This window comes from Hevea brasiliensis, chromosome 2 (assembly GCF_030052815.1).
Source record: "Hevea brasiliensis isolate MT/VB/25A 57/8 chromosome 2, ASM3005281v1, whole genome shotgun sequence".
Classification (NCBI taxonomy): Eukaryota; Viridiplantae; Streptophyta; class Magnoliopsida; order Malpighiales; family Euphorbiaceae; genus Hevea; species Hevea brasiliensis.
In genome coordinates, this window is record NC_079494.1 from 123,324,720 (window position 1) to 123,348,216 (window position 23,497).

General features: G+C 34.5%; 3 protein-coding genes and 1 long non-coding RNA gene across 5 annotated transcripts; 2 read left to right on the forward strand and 2 right to left on the reverse strand.

The window, feature by feature from the left end:
• Positions 1 to 31: 31 nt before the first annotated feature.
• On the reverse strand, positions 32 to 1,883 carry LOC110647695 (uncharacterized). Its single transcript, XM_021801645.2, has 7 exons — positions 1,544 to 1,883; positions 1,406 to 1,462; positions 1,156 to 1,281; positions 923 to 989; positions 649 to 741; positions 443 to 556; positions 32 to 365 (listed from the first exon to the last, which is right to left on the reverse strand). The coding sequence occupies exons 1-7, from the start codon at positions 1,699 to 1,701 to the stop codon at positions 312 to 314; spliced, it is 669 nt and encodes a 222-aa protein (XP_021657337.1). The 5' UTR covers positions 1,702 to 1,883; the 3' UTR covers positions 32 to 311.
• Positions 1,884 to 7,197: 5,314 nt separating this feature from the next.
• Positions 7,198 to 8,668, forward strand: LOC110647686 (methylsterol monooxygenase 1-1). Of its 2 annotated transcripts, XM_021801629.2 has the most exons (5): positions 7,198 to 7,606; positions 7,691 to 8,013; positions 8,105 to 8,252; positions 8,384 to 8,416; positions 8,513 to 8,668. In XM_021801629.2, exons 1-5 carry the CDS (start codon positions 7,277 to 7,279, stop codon positions 8,534 to 8,536), a joined length of 858 nt encoding a protein of 285 aa, XP_021657321.2. In that variant the 5' UTR covers positions 7,198 to 7,276; the 3' UTR covers positions 8,537 to 8,668. The 2 variants fall into 2 exon arrangements, with proteins under 2 accessions (XP_021657321.2, XP_021657320.2); XM_021801628.2 differs by having other exon boundaries at positions 8,384 to 8,668.
• A 769-nt stretch (positions 8,669 to 9,437) lies between these two features.
• LOC131177666 (uncharacterized) lies at positions 9,438 to 12,942 on the forward strand. Its single transcript, XR_009147035.1, has 3 exons — positions 9,438 to 10,701; positions 11,973 to 12,036; positions 12,634 to 12,942. It is a non-coding gene; the product is annotated as an uncharacterized LOC131177666 (long non-coding RNA).
• Positions 12,943 to 18,432: 5,490 nt separating this feature from the next.
• LOC110647688 (uncharacterized) lies at positions 18,433 to 23,256 on the reverse strand. The gene is made up of 10 exons (XM_021801634.2): positions 22,830 to 23,256; positions 22,295 to 22,400; positions 21,761 to 21,821; positions 21,356 to 21,651; positions 20,947 to 21,086; positions 20,307 to 20,381; positions 20,003 to 20,093; positions 19,304 to 19,507; positions 19,153 to 19,197; positions 18,433 to 18,975 (listed from the first exon to the last, which is right to left on the reverse strand). Exons 1-10 carry the CDS (start codon positions 23,040 to 23,042, stop codon positions 18,890 to 18,892), a joined length of 1,317 nt encoding a protein of 438 aa, XP_021657326.2. The 5' UTR covers positions 23,043 to 23,256; the 3' UTR covers positions 18,433 to 18,889.
• Between the last annotated feature and the right edge of the window lie 241 nt (positions 23,257 to 23,497).

A 23,497-nucleotide genomic window follows, 5' to 3' on the forward strand; every position in this document is an offset into this window, starting at 1 on the left:
TCCACAACCGAAAAAACAAAAAAAGAAAACATGTTCTCCAGACTCCAGAGTACTGAATAATTGTACTCTGTAAAATGGCACTTCTCTTCTATTTCATGCGTGCTTGAAAAATGTTGTCAAGGAAGAATAATTAAAAGCTTTTCAAAACATCAGGTATTTAAATTAAAAAAAAAAGAAAGAAAATCATTGCATGAATTTATTCCTTTTTTTTTTTTAATTTGATTATTGATTAACACAATGAGGGTTACGAGTATCAGAGCGGCAGTGAGCACTGAGCAGCGGCCCTTGAGAAGCTCCCCTTATTCTTCTTCTCAGAAGCTGTCCGCAGAAGCCCATCCTTTTTTCTCCAACTCCAGTCGCAATGTCTGTAATTTATGCCAGAGTAAGCAAAATTACTCACAAAGAAGATGAGGGAAAACCCAACTTTCAGCAAAAAATTTACCTTTATTCTCTTTCTATTGTAATCAAAATCGAAGTTTCCCAACCTTGAAGCAGATCGATACTCCACGATGGAGTCATTGCCTGGTGGAAACCAAAATTCAACATCATCCACCAACTGTTTCAAAAGATATCAGGATTCAGGATTACTACCATTCATTAACAGAATTACAATGATGATCTCATAACAGTTTAAACTTTGTAACGTACCCCCAAAATAGGACTTTGGTACTCCACATGCAAATAGTCATCCTTCTTTTCTGCAATCCTCGGTGTAAATTTATCTGGTTTTGTTGACTTTATCTGCAATCAAAGGCAGCCGATTTCACGCTTGGAAAGTATCAACTTGTTTTTCCTCGTATGAAAAGGCTTAATCAAAGGGCTAGATTCTAGAGTAATGAAATTACACACAAGTGAAAATGGGTCATCTATTATGTAATCTTTCAAAAATATTTTTGATGGGATCTGAATATAAGATTTTTACCACTTGAAGAAGCTCCTCCATTGCCACTTCTCTGCTCACAGGCTTCTTTCTACTGATATTATAATTCCTATGAGAAAAATATATATCAACATATGAATCACGTTTTCATTGACTGGGTCAGAACATGGTTGGTGGGCATCCATCATAAGCAATAATAGTTAGTGGAACTGTCAAATTAGTTTTCATCTTCTTTTTCTTTTTCATCCGTATTACCGCAGACTCTAGAACCTTACCAAGGAGGAGCATAATGAGTAAGATCGCTGATATTCTCCGAAGTTGATATGCAATTCTTGGTAGCTGGACACAGAGCTAGTGCTTGTTGGTTCTTCTGCACCCCCAAGTATTCAGGCTTTTTTCCACTGTAATCAAACACCAATTTGATAATTTCATATATAAAGCATTATCCTTCTCCGAGATCCAAATGGCAAATTATTGGGTCTCGCTGGAATGGGCAATGCACGAAATTAAGTGGTAAGGAGATACCTGAGATTGAAAATGGCCCCAACTACTGCTAATTCGCTGCTCCTCAGTATAATTTCCCTTGAAATTCGCAACAATTTTGTTAGAAATTTTCAGCTGGAGGGTTACACTTGCACATGTGAATTTATATAGAAAGAGTACCTTCGAGCAATTTGGTCGCTGGGTTTGATGTTGTCGTCGTCGCCGTTTTGCAGATGAGAAAGGAGGATTCGAGGACGGGCTGAACCGATATGGTGTTTGCCACGAGTCTTATAATAATAGCCGCGATAGGCGGTTGTTGGTGCTGCCATTGAAGCCATTTTCAAAAGCTCCAGCTCTGTTTTCTCTTGATCTTTCGAACATTGAAACACCGCGTCTCTGTGGCCTTTATATCTCCATCACTGAGCAGAGCCCATTTGGCGACTGGCAATGGGGATGCCGCGTTGACAGTTGACGGTCTTACAAAAACGATTCCGTTTTCCTAACTTTTGACTAATTTTCCTATTATTTTATTTTTTATATCTTCGTTTTTAATTAACCTTCCAAATAATACAACTCAATATCTGTTAACTAGTCTTCTACAAGTTGTAGGGCAAAATATACTCTAATACTCTGTATTTTGGTTTTTTTAGTATTTAGGGTATATACTTTATTTTGTATCAATTAAAAACAAAAATTTTAGTTCTATTTTCACTATAAGGATAAATTACTAACAGTGTTAAATAATGCTAACGTGGCATACTAATGTGGCGCTATGCGAGATGTGGTGATAAGGTGGCATGCCACGTGCGCGGGCACCATATTATTAAATTTTATGCCATATTTTATTTTGTTACCTAAATGTAAAAATATAAAAGTACATATCTTAAATTGTGAAAATATAAAAATAAGGTCCTAAATTGAAAAAAATGGTAAAGTTCAAGGTAAAGTTTAAGTCCTAAATCCTAAAAATGTAAAAATTTTAAAAGTATATGAAAAAATAAGGAGAGAGAGAGAGAGAATGAAAGATAATGAGAGAAAGATAGATTGACTCTCCAATGCGTTTCTCTTTATCTCTCCCTCTCCCTCTTTCTCTTATTATGTCTCCTACTCTCTCTATATCTCTCCCTTTCTCTCTCTCTCTCTCTCTCTCGTCCTTATGTGTCTCTCTTTCTCTTTTACTATTTCTCTCTCTCTCTCTCTCTCTCTCACTATTTAAAAATTTTTACGCTTTTAAATGTACATGAAAAAATAAAGAAAGAGAGAAAGGAATGGGGGAGAGAAAGATAAAGAGAGAGAGAGAGAGAGAAGGGAGATACAGAAGAGAACGAGGGAGAGGAAGTCAATCTATCTTTATCTCTCCCCACATCTTTCATTCTCTCTCTCTCTCTCTCTCCCCCCCCCCCTACCCATGCCTCTCTTTCCTCCTATCTCTCTCTCTCCTTATTATTTTTTCATATACTTTTAAAATTTTTATACTTTTAGCATTTAGGATTTGAACTTTGCTTTTTTTTTTTTTACAATTTAGGACTTAAACTTTCATATTTTTACAATTTAGGATATGTACTTTCACCTTTTTATACTTAGGTGACAAAATAAATTATAACATAAAATTTGCTAACGTGGCAAAATGTATGATGTGGTGCTGACGTGACATGTTACGTCAAAACCACATTATGCATGGCACCACGTCAGCATGCCATGTCGTACATGGGTACTATATCAGCAGCCACATCAGCGTCATTTAACATTGTTAATAATTTATTCTTACGGTAAAAATTGAGTCAAAATTAATTGATACAAAATAAAGTATATGCCCTAAATGCTAAAAAGACAAGTATAGGATATTAAAATGTACTTTGCCTTAAGTTATATTATAAAAATTAAAAAAAAAAGATTACATTATAAAATTTTTAAAACTACTTATTTTACTTACTATAAATAGCCAAATTAATATTGGATTAATTTTGAATTAAATATTCTAAAAAGCTATAAAAATAAAAGAAATTGTCGATGTGGGATCCCGAAGCTAAATGCCTTGATCATGAGAATAGATGATAGGCGGTGAGTCTTGGAGGTTCCTAAACTTGATGGTCTCATGACTTTTGACTTCATGATTTGCAAGGCCTGTTGAGTTGGTATTGGCGAGATAGATCACTTAACTTGAAATTCTACACACTACTAGATGGCTTTCCTTCATCCTGAGAACAACATATGGATCAAATTTTAGGCTAATATCAAATGTTTCTTGATTATATTTTCAAGCTTCCAGAGTTTGTTTTATCAACTTACCTTCTTATGCAACCATGGTAATTGGTATGTCATGTCACAGGCTGTGTATCATCATTGTAACACTTTGAATTTTTAAGTAATTATTTTATATGTAATTATATGATTTTTGACTGGTTTGATGGGCTTAGAAGAGGTAATATGATGTTGTTGTGATGTGGACCTGAGGCCATTGGATGTAGAAGTGTTATTTGAGTTGCCTCGCAGGTTGGTTAGGTCCTAGGTATATGGAAAATTTTGTCATTTTTTTGGCATAAATTTAAGATGTCTTTGAGTCTTTAACTTTATTTTTTTTAATATTAATAAATTCATGGATATAATTATTTAGGTGATCCGGATCAACCATTTTCCTCAGCCTAGCCATCTCTGTGATCTCTGATTAATCTGTGAGTATATATTAATTTTATTTATAATTTCAATATTATTATACATACAATGCATGCTCATGCATTCACTTATAATTATATGTATATAGCTATTATAGGCATAGTTTATGTTGTATTATTATTTAATGAAATTGATGTGGGTGTTGCCTTAGGGTAATTTGGAACTGTGTGCATGTGTCAACGTGTATAAGATATGGTATTGGATATGGGTAGGACGGACAAATCGATTTTAGCTAGTCTCGCTTGGGGCCCGATCCTTTTTGCGATAAGTCGGGGTGAGTATGGTTTTGAGTTGATCTCGCTGACCCCAGTATTTAGATTATTAAGAGAAAGTCCGGCTCAAGTTGATCTCTCTGGCAGAGGTTGGAATTAAGAGAGCTGTGCAGGGGATCAGCTCTCATATATATATATTTGATTGATGTGATACACAGGTGTATTTAGTTGAATATGTTAGTATTTATTGTATTTCATCCTTAGGAATGCATTAGTTTTAGATAGTTATAGAAATTATGTTTAAAATCAATATCTTACTCTATCAGTCGAACCCTTACTCATGTTCACCCCATTTTTCTAGGCCACAAGAGGATTTTATTTTTGAGTAACCTGTCTCCTTACTCGCAGGTTTAGTTAAAGAAGTTTAATTATATTTTTATTTTTCCTTATCTTCGTTCTAGAACTCCGCATATACTAGCAGTATAATAATTATTTGGTTTGTAATAATTAAATTCTAAGGATATAACATTAATTATATGAATGTGTGTGGATATATGGGATGTATTATTCTAAGGATGAGAGAGCTGAGCTCCGATTTGATTATGTGACCAATTGAAGATTGTGAAGGTGATTCGAGCTCCCTAATTTGATATATTTGGTATTTATAGGTCGGGTTAGTTAAAAACTCCCCGTTGGATAGTCCAATTTATGACGTTTGTTTTCTTGAAATTGTACTATAGTAATGGGCCTTAGGTTTGGGTTTAAAATAGTTAGGCTTACTATACACTTTGAGAGCCTCATGCCGACCCAAGTCCTAATGCCAGTCTGGCCCATAATTTGGATCGTGATAATCACCTCTAGCATACATTCTCTTCACAATGTGTCAATGCTGTTATAATTCTTCAACTTAAAATTATAAACACATCGCAGAGCAAGCTAATTATTGGGTTAGAAAAATGATTCAATTGGCATGTGTATACCGTTGGATTTGACATTTTTCATTTGATCCAATGGATGGAAAATTTGTCTATGTTAAGCATCTGTGCACTAAATCAATTCTATTTGTAAAGATATTTGTGTGTTGTTATTTTGCCTTCCTTTTAGTATTGTCAATGTTTTTGCTTGCAAATGAGGAAGTGGTAAACTCAAACCATTTTAACTGAGTTAATCGTTAGGCTATGTTTAGGATTACGAGTGAGCTGTGTCTTCAATTTTCTGCTATCAATAAAGAACTTCACATGGGTGCCATTATGAGTGTGCAGTGTCTTCAATTTTCTGCTATCAATAAAGAACTTCACATGGGTGCCATTCTCCAGTTTCTCTCCCAAGTAGGATAAGATAGGCATGGCCGCTGGTTTGATCCAAATTGAAATCGGTGGTTTTGATTTATTGGTTTAAGGGGATAGAGACCGGATGACAATTTTGGTTTATTGGTTTAAGAGGATTGGAAAGGAATTACAGGGTCATCTGGTTCCAGTTTGTTCTGGTCTTGCTTAAATTTAAAGGTTGAAATTTTTTTCAAATTTTTAAAAAGAACAATTTTGGTTTTGACCTGAAAACTGGACTGGTTGATTTTGATCTAGTTCAAAGTCAGTTTCTATCAAACTAGTTCAGACGGTTTTTAAATATAGATTAGACTGGTTTAGCTTAGAGATGCCAATAAGTCGGGTTTTCGTTGTATCTGACCCAACTAAATCCTAACAGGATAAATTTGGTTAATACATAATCAAGTTTTGGATGGATTCGGATTTGAAAAAATAATATCTTTGAAGGGTTCGGGTCAAATTTAATTTTTACATGTTGAGTATTTATTATTCGAATTTTTTCATATAAATATTTAATTAAATATAAAATATATATATTTTTAATTATATTTATAAATTTTATATTTTTATTTTAAATAAAATAGAATTTAAATATTTTATGAAATTATTAAAATTTTAAAATATAAATTATTAATAAAAAAATAAATTTTTATATAAATTATTAAAAAATATAAAATTAAATGAATTCGAGTATTTTTCGAGCAGGAATAATCAGATTTAGGATAAACTCGGATAATTAATAATAAATTTTAATTGAGTTTGAGATGAATTTAAATTTTAAAAATATTACTCGAGTGTAAGTTTAAATTGAATGATTTTCACAAATAATTTATCCATTGCCATCTCTAGTTCAGCTCTCATCTGATTTTCGGCAAAAATAAAATAGGGGCAATGCCTAATATAAGACTTAAAACCATGCTTGGAATTGATTTTGAAATTATTATTTAAAAAAAACTATTAGACACTGTTAATAAAATAATTTTAAAAAACAATATTTTTATTATGTTGAAATTTTTATAATCAAAATAAAGTAAATTTAGATTTAAAATTTTTAATAAATATTTATTAATCCTGTCAAAAAATAAATATTTTTTAAAATAATTTTTAATCTGTTTAAACAGTAATATCAAGCGGATTCTAAATGAATGCGACTCCATTAGCGTACTCTTTTGTTTTTTATTACGTGTGAATCACTGCATGTGCCGCTGCCGACAACACAGTAAGAAAGATGCTTCTTTTTGTCCTTGCGTTATGGAATTTCTTACATGCAACGAACTTCCTTGCATTACTATGTTGTTAAAAATAAAAAACAGTAATTGATTAATTTTCTTAATAAAAAACGAAAAACACCAACCCTTCTCCTATGATCGATCGATGGATGCGATGTGCCAATGGTATGGCTTTGGTTCAAACGCACATTGCTTTATTAAAAGGATTTGATGTTATTTCATATACAGATTGAAGGGTGGTTTCTGTAAATAAATTCTGTAAAATTTAGATAAACATTAATCTTGAATTGAATTAAAATTGATCAATTCGGTTCGATTCAGTTTGTGAATCAATTAAAATTAGTTTCTTGTTAAATTATTTGATATCAAAATTTATCCCTTATATATATTGTCTATTTATCTATCTATCTATCAATCCATCGGCTGCGTCTGCCTGGCTTCATCAGTACATATCTCTCTTTGTCAGAAGAAATAATGCTACCCTACAAGAGTTTGCAAGAAGCAGAGGCAACTTTAGGGAGAGAGCTAACGGTTGCTCAGAAACTATGGTTGAACTACTCAGCTAATAAACCTGATTATATTCTTCATTATCACAACATCATGTTTTTGATCATCTTTTACTCTATCATTCCTCTTCCCTACGTCTTCATTGAGCTAAGTTGCTCCAAGAAAATGGACAGATACAAGATTCAATCCAAAATCAAGAAATCATTCTGGGACATGTTCAACTGTTACACAGATGTCATGCAGATTTTTCTTCTTGTTGTTGGCCCTCTGCAACTCTTTTCTTACCCTACCATTAAGGTATATATGTGTGTGTGTGTGTGTGTGTGTGTGTGTGTGTATAAATTGCAAGAGTCAATTATCATTATTGATCTTTCGCTGCAGTGGATTGGCATTCGAACTGATTTGGCATTGCCTACAGTGTGGGAAATGTTTTGGCAACTACTGGTGTATGCGCTGATAGAGGACTACTTTAATTATTGGATTCATAGGTGGCTCCATTCTAAATGGGGCTACCAGAAAATCCACCATGTCCACCATGAATACGCTGCTCCAATAGGATTGGCAGCACCATATGCACACTGGGCTGAGATTTTAATCCTTGGAATTCCTTCATTTCTTGGTCCTGCATTAGTTCCTGGACACATAATCACCTACTGGCTGTGGTTCATTTTGAGACAAATGGAAGCTATTGAGACACATAGCGGGTATAGAAATAGCTTATATATATATATATATATATATATATATATATATATCATGAAATGAGATGATTGACAAAGGCTTATAATGCTGCAGATATGAGATCCCATGGAGTCCAACAAAATATATTCCATTCTATGGAGGTGCAGAATACCACGACTATCATCATTATGCGGGTGGCCAAAGCCAAAGTAATTTTGCATCAATTTTCACATACTGCGATTACATTTATGGAACTGATAAGGTGAGTCCAGAAACTACATATAAAAAGAAAATAAACCCATGATAGAAGAGAAGACGATAAGCTTAATTTGTTTAAACAACAAGTTAATTACACCTACTGGAACTAATGCATGACTAAAATTTCTTGATCAGGGTTATCGATGCCACAAATCCATCCTCAAAAAGGTATCAATCGGAAACATTTCGATGCTTATCTTATTAGGTTTTGAAGTTATTGTAAGGCAGCTAAGCTATATTCATGGTTTTTCAATTATGGATTAGGCAAATTCCTCCAAGGGAGAATGAGAAGCACATAAAATTACACAGCAAAAGCAATTTCACTTGTTCTTAGGCCATGTCTTGTTTAGGTATGTTCTGTAATTTTCTTAAAAAAAAAAAAAGTAAATAGACTTGAGGGGATTGAGGGCTTCTGATTTTGATCTAAGCTATGTATTTTGGAGATGGTGGGGGGCGCGCGCGGGGGCTTGGGGCGGGGGTCGGCATGCAAGCCAGACATTAATCCTCCAATAATTTATGAAGAACCTATTCTACCTCTATTTTATTTATTAATTTTAAAGAAATTATTACTTACAATGCGTTTTAGTCTGAGAGATATTAATCTCAAAAACTGAGAGAGCATGACCACTGCTCTTATGTTTTTCATCCTTGAATTGCTTAATAAGACAAGCGCTAATTACATTGCTGATTTAGAAAATCGGGGTCTAATTAATAAGAAAATGAAAAATCAAGGGTTTAATACTTGGGAAAAACAATAACAAACATGAGTCTATTAGTACTTCTAATTTCTTCCACGTATATATATATATATATATATATATATATAATATTCTATAAATTATCATGTAATTTCACATTTATATTAATAAATAAATATTAATCTAATGTCTTTAATAATATTTCGCAATTAATCTTTATGGTATAGTCTTTTAAACATGCAAATAGAGGTACTTGGTACGAGAAATTAACATAATAATTTTAAAGCTTGGTTCTTAAAAATTTCAAATCGAAATCAAACCATATAATCAATAACTCAATTAAAAAATTGAAATAAATTGATATTGTTCACCCCTAATAATAAATGCTAACAATAAATGTACTAACTCTTAATAATAAATGTACTGACCTGTCTGACTCAGTTGATAAAGGCTCTTAACCTTATGGTCATGGTGGGTTCGATACCCACAGTGGGCGTATTATTAATTTTTTTTTTTAATTTTGTCCCATTGGCTCAGTTGTCAGCGCAAGGCTCTTAACCTTGTGGTCATGGTGGCAAGCCCCATAGTGGGTGTATTATTAAACATTTTTCCAATTTTGTCCCATTCAGTTTTCCACCTATGGCGCATGGACTCGTAAGCGCAGTGAAATTCAGATTTTCAGAGAAATACCTTTTTCAATGCTGTTGCTGGCTGGGAGCCCCTGACCTTGATAAGACTAACAAAACTCATGCAAAGCCATCAACTAAGCCATTCCCAAGGCGGCACTCTTTTGTTTTACTAGTCTCATCAGAATAAGAGGCTCCCGGCCAGTAGTGGTATCAGAGCTTGGTTAGCGTGAGTCCGCCGTAACACCCCTATTTGCATAGTCTGGTATATTTCACTGTTTCGATGATCAGTGTCGGTCCAGATAATTAAGGAGATTAGAACCACACTTAAGACAACTAGATAAGCCATAAACACAAATAATTAGTAATTGTCAATTAGTTAAATATAAATAAGAAAACAGAACATAAGAAGTTAAACGAGCCGAGAGTCACAGCGATGGGTGACCTTCTCGGGAAGGACTGCGAAGTCATTTTAAACTCAAATTTCGAACCGTAAAATGTGACGCTGCGGTCCATAGGACTATTACGAACATAGTGAAAAAGAGAAAATCAAGAAAAAGAATTGTTAAGTCAGTCAAATAATTAGGTCAGGGAGCCAGAAGAAATATTGAATTATTTGCAAACTGGGTTGAACCGGCGAGGGGCAATTTGGTCAATTGACCCCGAGAGCTGACTCCTGACCTAACTGTCAAATAAAATTAGAGAAAAGAAAATTTTGAAATATATAATTAAATTGAAGAAGTTATGGAAAAACAAAAAGAAAAGAAAACAAATTTAATGAAAGATTAATGACATCACATAGATGACATCATGCATACCTCATAAATATTTTCCTATTTAAGTTATTTTTGACTAAGTCAAAAAAGAGAGAAATAAACATAAAATTAAAAACAAAGTGGTCATCTTCTTCTTCCAAATTGCCGTTCACCTCTTTTCTCTCTCTCTTCACTCTAATTCCTCCATTTGAGCTCAAATTCAAGCTTTAGTAACTCTCAAATTTCCCAATAAATCATTTCTAAAATGTGTAGAAACCTTTAGATTGAACCTCAACAAGAAGTTGGGAGGAAGAAAATTGAAGAAAAGTGAAGGAAAATCAAGCTTGGCAATTCAAGAAAATTTGACAAGTGAGGTTAGTACTTGTTTCCCTTTCTTTTCTTCTTTAAGCTTTGAAATTAAGTGGAGATGAGTGTAAATTGCATGAAAAGTTAAAGAAAATGATAAGTTATGAAGGGACAAACAATTTGGCAGCCATGAGGATTGGGGGAAAATGATATGTTTCACTTCAATAAATCATGCATGCAAGTCAATTTAAGTGGATAGGTGTTAGTGCTATATTTTAAATTCATGAATGGAACAAATATATAAATTAGGGTTTTAGACACTTAGAGTTTAGAGAAAAAAATGTGAGAAATTGGTAAATGATGTCTTTGACCTAGTTTGAAGTGGGAAATGGTCAATGGTGACTAAATGAAGTGTGTTGGAAGTGTTGGAATTGAGATCAAATTCGGATTGAGTGTGGTCATGCTGCTGGCAGCATGACCAAGGTCCCTTTGAGAGACCAAAAATGAAAATTTACAAGTCCAATTGGTATGAGACCAATTAGGAATGAAAATAGACACTAAATGACACAATTTTCATTTAGGAAGTATGCCCAAAAAGTGACCAAAACCTAGTGAATAAATTGACCAAACTTGGAAAATCTTAGTCTGCCCTGTACAAACTGACCAAATGAATAGTATTTATTCATTTGGCCATAATTTGAGCTAGGCAGGTCTAAATGACCTGAAATTTTACCAGTGGATAGTTGAGGTATAGATCTAAAACTTTCATAAAGAACACAAACACAAATTAGGCCATTAACCAAGTCATTTGGCCACCCAAAATTGGTGACCTAAAACTGCCAGAACAAAAATTTACCCAGAAAACTGGGTTGAGACTAATTCAGCAGCCATGGTTCAAATGGCTATAACTTGAGCTACAAAACTCCAATTGGAGTGATTCAAAAAGGAGAATAAACTTAAGACAATAGGAAACATTTTCTATGGAGAAAGTTTTGCCAAATTCCAACAGTAAAATGACCAATGGAACAGTGCAACCTTAGACACCAAAGCTGAAAATTATCAAATTTGCCTAAAAGACTTAGAATTTGAGTAAACAACCAAAACCAACAAATTTAGTGACCAAAATGTGGTATGTGGGTGAAGTTGGAATTTTCATACCTATTAAGCCTTAGAAAGTCAATAATTTGACTTGAATAGTATAGTGAATAGTAACCCTGAAACACAAACTTTAAAGAACGTCGAGTTTAGCACATTAGAGCTAGGTAAAAGTTAAGTTAAATTTATTTTTGGATTTATGTTAAGTTATGGTACTGAAACACTGTGAAATTATGTGTTTCAGTTGAAAAGAACACCGGGAAAAAACCCGAAGAATCGAGTCAAGGCCAAGAGGCGACTCGCTTGAGGTTTGTACACAACGTATAAATTCTGCAAATTATTTTCTGCATATGGTTTTGAATAATTTGATATAGTGAATTGTGACATTATTTATGATGCTTTGATTTAAATTTGTTGAAAGTTATTATGTATATTTGAAATGACAATATTTGGTAAATTGTTAAGATAAGTTTTGAAACCACAGTGTCATGACCATATATTTGAACACCTCACTAGCATGACTAGTGGGGGTAATTAGTTTCGAATTTTGATTCCTTCTCTGGATGAAGTGTTGAGGTGTGCCAGTAGAAGAGGAATTTGAATGGATATCCATATATTTGAGCTAGCTAGCTAGCTTTGTGATGTAACTTCTCCTTAGCCTCTGGCTATTGAGATTATATTTGTTTTGAATGGCATGATATAACTGTGAGTTTTATGAAATGTGTTTTGGCACTTCGAAATGAACTTGTTTGGATTAAAATCTCATAATTCATGTTTTGTATTTAAGTTTCATGTTCAGTCCAATTTTTGAATAAATGTGATTTAAATTCTATATAAAGATTATTTAAGTATGTTTTGCACCACTGAGTCTTAGTACTCAGCGATAACTGTTATTGCTGTCGCAGATATAGAGACTAGAGGAGCAGCAGATTGAGCTGCTCAGGACAGGGGAGCTACTTACCTTGAAGCTATCGGGTATAATTTATACCCTGACTGTAAATATTCATTTTGATGAATGTATTGCATGTAATTGTATAGAAATGTAAATTCGGTCTTGAGCAGCTTGTACAAAGCTTATATTAAGTTTGTAATAAATTTTAGTTTGAATTTCTCTCAATGTAAATTTTTGCAATGATGTATATAAATTATTTTGTCATTAATGAAACATGAATGGTAGTATTTTGTTTTGAATTAAATGAAGTTCATTAATGGAATTTTATAATTGTTGGATATTGAAAATGGTGGATTTGATTTTTGGAAGTTAATAAATGAGTTGAAATTGATTGAGATTGATTTTGAAATTGAAGAAGTGGTTGAGAAAATTTATTGGAAGTGTTTTTTTTCAGGTATTTGAAGAAATATTTTCTTAAAATACAGACGGAACTCTGGCAAAATTTTTATAAAATTTACGGAAAAATAAAATGGGTAAAAAATATTAACTAGTTTTAATTTTAATTAAATGTTTTAAATACCTATTAAAAAATGCTCACCACTTATAAAAAATAAGAAAATTGTTTTAAAATCTCTTGTAGGGTACTTAATGAGTTATCGGTAGGTGAAGTTCGGTAGTTCATTAGGTATTCTATGGGATCATGTTATATCTTACAGAGGGGTAAGGTGTGATATCCGCAACCTTAGAAGAACTTATGAGTGGCATAATGTCTCAAAGATGAGTAAGGAGATTCCATCAAATATGAGCTGCCAAACCCCTCCTGCTGCTTCTATATATGTCACTCAACCTTCACCTTCTGATATATTAAATCTTACCTCTTTCCTTTCCTTATCTTCTCCTTGTAGATGTATGCTCTCTTCTAGAATTGATAATTTAGTAGAGATATTTACACTTTTAGAAGGAGCTCAAGTTGAAGAATCACTTCTTTCTCTTCTTAATCCTTTCAATGTTTATCGAAGACATGGTTCTCTTACCAGAAGTGTTAGAACTGTACACTTATCTTGAAGATCTCTTCCAAAGGAATATGTCCAGGCTTCTGAAATGGATCAATGTAATCTTTAGTCTACTACTGCTGAGCAGTATGTGACTCTTGAGATTCCTGCTTCTCTAGTTCCCACCTGGAGGGCACAAGGCTATTCACATCTCCACTTTAGCATAGTCAGATTGATGCTTAGTCTCCACGGCAGTGGTCTTCCAGTAACTGCACGAGTGTCTTTATTAGATACCCGATTCCTTCATTATGAACATGCTGTTATTGGAATAACTACACTCCATGCTAGAAGTATAGTCTTAACTTTTTCCCTTAATTACAACATGTCATTAAGAGATCGAAATCTCTGCACCACCTTAAAGGTTCAAATCCAAATCACTGGAGCAGAACAAGTTACTTCTTCTATGATAGCCACTCTACATCTCCAAATTGTTTATAAGCTTTAAGATCTTGCAGTTGATTTATCCCAACCAAGTGTTTCAAATGAAGCCCTTCTTATCTTGGCTAATACTGAAACGACACAGACAATTGTCTAGATTCTCAAGTAGATACCAAGGGAAGAACTCGAGCAACTTATTCCTTAGGTATGACTGACAAATTATCAAAGACTTCATGCCAACTCTAGACCTATGCAATCTACAGAGTCATCCTTCCATCGATAACCAAATGGTACTGTTTGAACTACATTTCAGCCTCTACAGAGTTCTACAAGTACTCCTCCTATCTTTCAGTCATTAATGATTGCTCCTGTTGAAGAACAAGAAAATGTCCCTTTTCATTATAGTACTACAGAAGGACACTATGTCTACCCTAGAAAAATATATGGTCATTTTCTTTAGGATATTCCTGGATCGGGTATATGTGATCCCGACTGTAACTATGAAAATGAAGACTAGGAAGGAGACTATGATCATCCTTTGGCTTTAAAACAGTAGAAAAAGTTACAGCACCGCTCTCATTCTTGATGCAATCACTATAAGCCCAGAAGAGAATCATCTCCTGATTATGGCCCCTAGATAAGGATTAGAAAGGAGATTCAACAAAAAAAATCCTTTGCCCATCTATGAGATGGCTCTGGAAATACTAAGGAAAGAAAGAACCAAAGAAGAAAAGTTTGAATTCACCCCCTTCAGTGCTACCCTTTATCGCTTCATGTATGATATTCTCAGAAGCAGGAAACAGTAACCTATGAGGTGAAACTCAAATTTTTTGATGTCATTTTTAATGGCTAAGATCTCATTGTAAACTGTGTGGTAATACTTTTCAGATTCTTTAAATTGTCCACTAACATGTCTATAGATGTGTTTCTATCCATTAATATCTTCAATCAAGATAGCACCTTAGTATTCATCACTGGCATCAGTTTAGAGTATTCTTTTCCTTATACCGAGAATCTTTAAAGAAGGTGGATGCTGAGTTATCTGCTTAAGTACTTAGACAATTGTGGTTTGCTCATTTCCTCAAGGAGGGGGCCTGTTTCTTTAGCATCTTTGAAAGCTGACTGGTATACTCTGAGACATGAGGAATAAAGTCTCTCAAATAATTGATGATGCCAAGAAACTGTTGAATTTACTTTATCATCAGATTTCTACCAGGAAACTTGAGCAATTCTTGAGCAAAATGTGAACTGGGCTGATATTTGCCATTTTCAAATTTCATGCCCAAAAACTCAATATCAGATTGGGCCATGTAGCTCTTTTTCTTTGAAAGCATTATACGATAATGATGGACCAAGGATTGAAATTGGGCTAAAAGTTCTTTATGGGCCTAACATCCTTTGAAAAGAGTAAAATGTCATCGATATAGATGAGTGCACTATGTAGAATAGACTCAAATATCCAAACCATGGCCTTTTGGAATAGTGAGAGTGCTACTTTAAGCCTAAAGGGCATAATAGTCCATTGATATTGAGCGTTGGGAATATAAAAAGCCATTTTGGGCCTATTTGTAGGATCAATTCCAAGCTGTTAGAATCTTGCTTTTAAATCAAACTTTGGAAAAATGTGAGCTTCGTGAAGGTAAATGAACAAAGAGCTCATTTTCGGTAGGGGGAATTTATCATTTTGAAGAAAATGATTCAAGGGCTTGTAATCTATCACGAGTCATTTTTCCTCTCTAAGCATTTTTTATCATTTTTTCACATAAAAGCTTGACATGCCCATGCTGAGCCAGTAGGTTCAATAAGATCTTGTTAGAGTAATTAATGACATTCTGATTGAGCCAATGCAAGGTTAAATGGAGTCATGCCTGGATGAGATGCCTTTGTAGGGTTGACATCTTCAGTTAGTTTAAATGGGAGCCTTATGAAGAAATCCTTTTTTCTCCACAAAAGCTATGGATGAGTGTACTCTGCATGAGAATTTACAGAAGACTGGAAGAGAAGGTCTCGATGATGTTGAAAATCAGGAGAGGCCTCTTATAAGGATAACATTTTTGGAACTGTAGTGAAAGGAGAAAATTTCTGGAAGGTCAATGCCAATGACTTTTGTCCATATAATACAGTCCAAAAAAAACTGTATTCCTATGGGTTTTTTAGTGATCAGTTTTATCTTGAATATCTTACCATCTGAAGCATGAAAATATTTTGAATGAGAAACCAATACTGTGTCAGGAAGGATAGTCGGGTTCATCATACTTTTATGTGCTCCTGTATTAATAAACCCAATAACAGGGATAGGTCTGACGTGCTTGGATAATAAGACATGAATGTGCACCAGAGGGATAGGAATCGAAGGTTCAGCAGAATAGCAAGGTTTTAAAGTATTAATGGCTGCATAGTCAGAATCACTATCAGAACTTGTTGCTTTTGAAGAATCTTCACCGTCTGTTGATACAGCTTCAAGAGTAAAGATGGTTTCTCCATCTACTACGTCTTGTTCAAAGAATAAGGATTCAACATTAGCATCTTCTAGATCCAGATGGGTACTTTGGTGAATTTGTTGGATTTGCTTGGCTGTCTTCTTAGGATTTTGGGGATAATTCTTTGCATAATGTCCTTTTTTCCCACATATATAACATCTATTAGACTTCTTCTTCTGAAAAATCTTAATGACTTGCTTTCCCTTTTTCCCCTGTATTTTCCCAATTTGAATTTGAAATGTTTTTTGTGACGAGGCTTCTTTTTTGTCTGACAGGTGCAATTCTTATCTCTGCACTTAATTGAGAGATGATACTTTTGACATGCTCGTCAAAGAGACTTACTATTATTCATCATCTCATGAAAAAACCTTTGTTGATTACATATCTTATCTAGGGTTGCCAATGTCATCTGGTGAATTTCTCCTCGAGCGATTTGTGTGACTTCTCAATGGGTGGCTAAGATTGACCTCTACAATTCATGTTGGAGTTGCTCTGGTAAGGAGGCTATGTATGTATGTCGCAAGTTGACATCATTATACCCATTCAGCAAATAATATCGTTGCGACATCCTTTGGTAGTGCCTTTTAATATCTCTTCACTTTAGTGAACAACATCTCATTTCAAAAAAATTCTTGTTTCATTTGTTGGTTATACAGAGAAGCATCACTAATAAATTCTTGGTAGAGAACATTGATTACACCTAGGATAGTTAAGTAATAGAATTGAAGCAATCTATATCCTCTGACTATCCTCTGAAAGTGAAAAACCATTCTTGTAGAGAGCCAATTGCTCCGGAAGAAAATTCTTTCAGGACTTTCGGTAAATTAGCTTCAAGCTTAAGCATTTGAACATCAAGCCATGCACTAAACTCTACAAGACGATCTCTCCATTTTGAAGGAAGGACATCATCAACAGTGAACCAAGGTCCTGCGATAGGTCTAGGATGAGCAGTACCCGCTGTTTCTACAAATTCTATGTCAGGTGGATGCTCAACCCAAGGTTCAGTCATTCCTTCATTAGAACCTGTGGAGGTTGCCATAAATAAGTTGGTAATATCTACCAGATTTGTTTCAAAATCAGAGGTGGAAGAAAAATTTTCATCTTCAAGGGATGATGATGAAGTTGGATAGGCCATTTGTTGAAAAGGAGATGGTTCAGGATACATGTGCTGCTTGTCCTTTTTAGATTTAGGCTTAAATTTGTCATTAGGTTTGTCTTCTTCTATAGATTTAGAAGAGGAGAGATTGCGTGTGGGATGCACAATTGAGAAAGAAAAGTGAGTTCTAGAATGTGGAGAGAAAAGTGACTATTGATAAAATGATTTAGTATGAAATAAGGAGTAAAACGAAGACATGGGGTATGAAGGGCTGGCAAAAGGAGCAATAAAAAGATTTTGGTTTAAGTAGGTGAAAGAAAGCTGTAAAAAAAGTGTGTTTTTTGGATGTGAGATCAACTTCAATCTGAGCTATTTGAACTTTTAACTTCTTGATCTCTTATTCCTTTTGATCAAATTTATGGTCAAACATTTTCTGTTGAAGAAGAGTTTTGAGATCTTTATCCAATTGAGTAATCCGAGCCTGAAGTTCAACATGCAAGATATTGATTTGTAGGGTCAAAGAGCCAGCTTTTGTTTCTCTTAGCTGAGTTTTACCCTATACCAGATCAATCTTTGAATTAATTTTCTGAGCTTTTGCATTTTAAATCTGCCAGTTAAGAACTTATTCAGCAGGAGTGCCAGACGTAATCTTTCCTTCTACATCTATAGCAGAATATTTGACAAAAAGTCTCCAAACAATTCCCGTGATAGGATCAATCCCATGCCATAAAGAAAGGAAATTTTCTTCGTATGATCCTTCTGAGAACATCATACATAGAGCTGCAAAGTGTTAACACCAGAAGAGGTGAATTCAATTTTCTAATAATTAGCATATTAAAAAATATTTTTTTTCTTAATAATAGATCTAAAGTCAATGCCAACCTCACCCATAAAACTATTGGCATGGCTCAACAAAACCTGTAACATTACAGCAAGTTCAAATCTGAACAAAGATGATATTGTTGCATCGCCATCCAAAAAGCACATTATCTAACTTTGCGAAAATTGTGCACCACCAAAAATTTAAGTCAGATCACACAACTCTAGCCATACAAAAACCCTTTTTTTTTTTTTCTTGATATCAAATTCGAAATCCTGTCCTGAGTTCTGCATCATGCCATACTCTAGTCTTAAACTTTCTTTTAAGTGGTTAATCTAAGACGATTGTAGAGCTCAAAACTCATTAAGCTACAGCTGATCAACGCCTACTAAGATCAGAAATTCCTTGCCCTGTAATTGAAATTAGTTAAATAGAAGATTCTTTTAGGTTGAATGAAGTGATGGAGCTGCCCACAATTTCACTTTCTTGTCAACACTGGCGGTGGCCAACACCAAGGCCTGTCCAGTACCTGTGAAATGACATTATTGGGTTATCAATCACGTATCCAGAATATTTCCTACACCCCCTAAGGCTAGGTAGTAAGAGCACCTAGATGGATAGATATTGGGGATTCAAGAATTGAAATGCTCTAATTTTTAAAACCAGACAGTTAATTGACATATCTTATTAATTGAAGATGAATTACCCATTGGAATCGTCTTAGGAGACCATGCAATCCATGTGATTTGACCTGCATAATATAGAGATGTTACTGCAAGTTTCACAACAAGATAAGTCGAGGATTTGACACAAGGAAGCCATATGATTCAATTTCAATATGGAACACCACTGCATACCATCATGGGCCTTGTCAGCTGTGTCCAGAACATTCCCAGTATCCACACATAACCACTGCAATGTTGAACCATGGGTTGCTGCCAGTATCTTCCCATCAGGGGATAAGCTGAGTCGATCATAATGCAAAGTAGCGCCACTTGAATCATGAAGTGGAATTGGAAACACCTTTACAGTCTTCGGATCCTCATCAAGATGGTATCGAACTAGAAGAATATCAATTAAAGGATCTCAGCATCATGATCATGATTATATAGTTGCCACCACAAGAACCAAGTCTGCAAACCCATAAATCTACCCAGAATCCAAAAGCAAAACATGTCAATGCTATCCAAGAAATCTTTCTGATATAGTAGCCTCACTATTTCATTTGGTACTTATATTTATCCTTATCTCTCTCGTATATGTGCACTCGATGGAGAGGTGGGATGGATAAAGGCAGTGAGTTGAAGATAACTCTGGAGAATCAAAGTCCATGGAATAAAAAAAGAATATAACTACAAAAATAAATAGGATTTTTTTTCTTTCTCAAACCATTTCATTTATTGAGAACACTATTAAAATTTAGCAGCAACACAAAGAAGAAATCATTTACCATTATAGCGTGAAATGCAGAAGTTATGCTTAGATGTAGATATTTTCTTAGAAATCAGAAGCACTTCATAGAAATACATAACAAAAAAATTATTACTTTGGCATACCATTGATGTTCCAAATTCTTATAGAACCATCTTTGGATGTCGTGATGATTTGCTCTGAGTTTGAAGTAAAGCATAACCAAGTCACTGCACTCTGAATCAACAAAAACATGAGAAATGAGTATTAGGCAGGACTACCTAGCTATCATAAGGGCTTATTGCATATAAGTATAAGAAGAACCAATAAATGAAAATGCAATTCAAAGAAAATTATAGTAAAAAGTAACACTTGAACTAAAATGAGAATTTGAATAAGTAACTGCATGCAAACTGAATATACTTCAATAGCATTGTATTAGGCAGTAACCTTGTGCCCTTTAAGCTGCATAACTTTTGGAACCTCTTTAACAGAACCGTCCTTTGAATATACAATCTCCCAAACCTGCCAAACATAATTAGAAACACCAACAAAGTAAGTTTAACAGCTTGGGATTAAATTCCAGGTTTCCCAAACAGAATTTGCAGTTACTAGTGATGGTTATAAATTGTATGAAGGCAAACAGTGTATTGAGATGAACCGATGCATAAACATAATGATAAATTGTGAAATGATGTGAGAGAGAGAGAAAGAGAGAGAGGATGGTAGGAGGGGGGATGATATAGAAGAAAAGAAAAAAGGGGAAAAAAAGAATGTAGCATGCTCATCATGTCAGGCGATGTCCTCATTGGAGTAATATATGATATCTAATATTTCTATCAAAAGTATACATATATAAGTGACCAAATCATTCTACAAGATCATATATGAGAGACGAAGAGGATATGAGCCTATGCCACTCCAACACTTCACATCCAGACTCCACTTACAAATTGCAATCATATCATATGAGACATTGCATGTATAACTGCACAAATTCCCATCTCACTTAACAAATAACTAGGCAGAACCAAAGTTCTGAATTCCATTTAGCTGTTTCCAAAGTCAACAACCATCAGAGATAATTCACCTTCACATCTGCAGTAAAAGCCGCAGCAGCAATAAAACGTCCATTTGGTGATATAGCAGCCATGGTGTTCTTCAATTGATTTGTATCAACACTCCCCAAATTCTTCCCAGTCTTTCCATGCCAAAGTTTGATATCAGTAGCTGCAAGCCATCAAAACATACAGAAATCAGTATCGCCCTTTGAAACCCAACGAGTACCAATAGTATAACAACAGGTAAACAAGAATAAAATAATCTAAGTTTGATCATTTATAATGACAACTTCAATGAGCCACTCTTTGAGACTGTAATTATGTTATCAAGCAGTCATAAGGCAATTGAAAACCATAATGATTGGGTTATTTTGTTAGTATGCAAAGAATTCTGATAGCCAACACAAGTGTGCAATGGTGTAAACGATAAGCACATACCCTCTGAACAAGAGGCAATAACAGTACTCCCATCGGCACTTCCATAAGTTGCAGCAGCTCCAACTAAAGTCAGAACAGCACTTTTCTCGTGCAATTTGTGATGTTCCCATTTGATTTCTGGTAAAGGAGGCTTAGATTGCTGCTTGGATTCATTAGTAGGTTTAGCCTTTTCTTCTCCATACATATATAAAGATGCACCGAAGTGAGTTTCAGAAGCCACTACTACAGAAGATGCATCATCAGAAAAGGCCACAGCCACTGGATGACCTCCAGCAGGTAAATTAATTCTTAGAAATCTACAGAAGAATAAAAATATAACATGAACATAATGCCAGGGACAACAACTAGCATTGCTAAAACAAAGACAATATTGAATAATGCCTAAAGAGAACTTTAGGTTCATACTTGAAACTTTTACTTGAAGCATCATCCAACTTAAACACCCTGACCACTCCATCTGCACAAGCTGTTAGCATAACAGCAAAGCACAGTAAGCAATTAAAAGAATGTCCCTCTTATTAGCAAGGCAGTGGGTAGATTCATCAAATGAATATGACATGACTCCACAATATGATGTTGATCAATGATGGAATTGCAAATCCTAAGATTACTTGAAGTTTTTGGGAATATGCTATAACTTCAGCACTGGAAGTTTAATGGAAAATCACATGAAATAGGGGGAAAGTATTTTATTAACTTTCAAAGATATATATTATTTTCTAATTGGATAGTTAGTTCCGCAGTCAAGAAACATCCAAAATCGACATTGGGATCTTCAGAGGGAACATTGAGCTTGTTCCTAACTTTCAACCATTCTTTTATTAATATAATCATTAAGCGTTCATGAATCAGCATATTCCATGAACAAAATTTTTTCACAACACACACACACAAGAATATTAGTATTTGCTTTGGAAAATTACATAGTCAGCCTCATACCAGTTGCCAAACTCCGTCCATCATTAGAGAAACACAGCCCAGTGACTGAATCTCCATGACCTTTTAGAGTGTTCAAATCCAATGGGTGATGCCGCTTATTTTGATCCTGCGTAGCACAACCAAAACAATTCACAGAAACAAAGGAACCTCAATGTTTCATTCACTAGGTTACAATGGAGATAAACACAACATATATATATTTTCTTGTTTGGGTTTCTAGAAGAAGGAAATTGAACTGATGATAACAGATAACTGTATTAGGATAGCTTTGTTTTTTTTTTCAAAAGAGAAAAAAAATCAATGAGTGGGTGTTGATTTCAGAATATATAAATCAATCAGTTCAATTTCCTTCTTCTAGAAACCCAAACAAGAAAATTCATAAAATCCAAACTTAACAATGCCTTTCATTCTTACAAAAAGATAATGAAAGGTTGCTTTCAAAATGAATTGGCCATTGAATTTTATCCAAAAGCCTAAATGTAACCTAACCAGCAGAAGAAAATACACCATTATAATACGTAATTTTTAATCCTACCTTGTCAGAAGCATGAGAGTGAGGTTTCGAGTGAGATTTCTTGGTTATAGACTGAGCAGGCTTCGTGGGCTTCTTAGGATCCGAATGGAGTTCCGGTTTGGCTATGGATTTAATTTCGGATTTTCTCTTGATGAAATAGGTTTTGAAGAAGAGGAGAGCGATCAGAGCACCGAGAAGGATCGAGACAACCGCAATGGGAATAACCGGATCCATTTTGTTCGCTGGAGAGTATCAAGAGTTCTAGGGTTTTGAGATTGCCAATAACGAGTATGACGGTGGCAGCTACGAGGATGCGTATGCGTTGAAGTCTGGGGACTGGAAATGGCGAGGGGATTCTATACGTGTCACCTTGCTAATTACTATGATTGTACTAAATAAAAAATAAAAGCAGAATTCGTAGCTGCCTTTGTGATTTGTAACTTCTCGAAACTTATATTATATATACATTTCTTTTTAAAAAATAATTGTTATTGTTTTTAACAGGAAAGATAAAACAGAAACAGATATATATTTTTTTTAATTGCAAATACTATTCATTGCATTACAGGGCCTTAAAAGGCGAAAATACAAATAGGCCAGTACACTTCAAGCCCTGCAACATTGTGACCCAAATAAAAAAGAAAAGTCCAGCCCATCCAACCTACAAGGAAGGCCACAACCATGCTAGT

What these genes read in the sequence shown, in the direction of transcription:
- LOC110647686 (XM_021801628.2), top strand. Translation starts at nt 7,277, where the DNA reads ATGCTACCCTACAAGAGTTTGCAAGAAGCAGAGGCAACTTTAGGGAGA. An exon ending in TTTCTTACCCTACCATTAAG is followed by an intron (nt 7,607 to 7,690) that starts GTATATATGTGT and finishes CTTTCGCTGCAG; the next exon opens with TGGATTGGCATTCGAACTGA. An exon ending in GCTATTGAGACACATAGCGG is followed by an intron (nt 8,014 to 8,104) that starts GTATAGAAATAG and finishes ATAATGCTGCAG; the next exon opens with ATATGAGATCCCATGGAGTC.
- LOC110647695 (XM_021801645.2), bottom strand. Translation starts at nt 1,701, where the DNA reads ATGGCTTCAATGGCAGCACCAACAACCGCCTATCGCGGCTATTATTAT. An exon ending in AGCGACCAAATTGCTCGAAG is followed by an intron (nt 1,463 to 1,543) that starts GTACTCTTTCTA and finishes GCGAATTTCAAG; the next exon opens with GGAAATTATACTGAGGAGCA. An exon ending in GGGGCCATTTTCAATCTCAG is followed by an intron (nt 1,282 to 1,405) that starts GTATCTCCTTAC and finishes GTTTGATTACAG; the next exon opens with TGGAAAAAAGCCTGAATACT.
- LOC110647688 (XM_021801634.2), bottom strand. Translation starts at nt 23,042, where the DNA reads ATGGATCCGGTTATTCCCATTGCGGTTGTCTCGATCCTTCTCGGTGCT. An exon ending in TATTGCCTCTTGTTCAGAGG is followed by an intron (nt 21,087 to 21,355) that starts GTATGTGCTTAT and finishes GATGGCTTGCAG; the next exon opens with CTACTGATATCAAACTTTGG. An exon ending in TGCAGCTTAAAGGGCACAAG is followed by an intron (nt 20,094 to 20,306) that starts GTTACTGCCTAA and finishes TTGTTGATTCAG; the next exon opens with AGTGCAGTGACTTGGTTATG.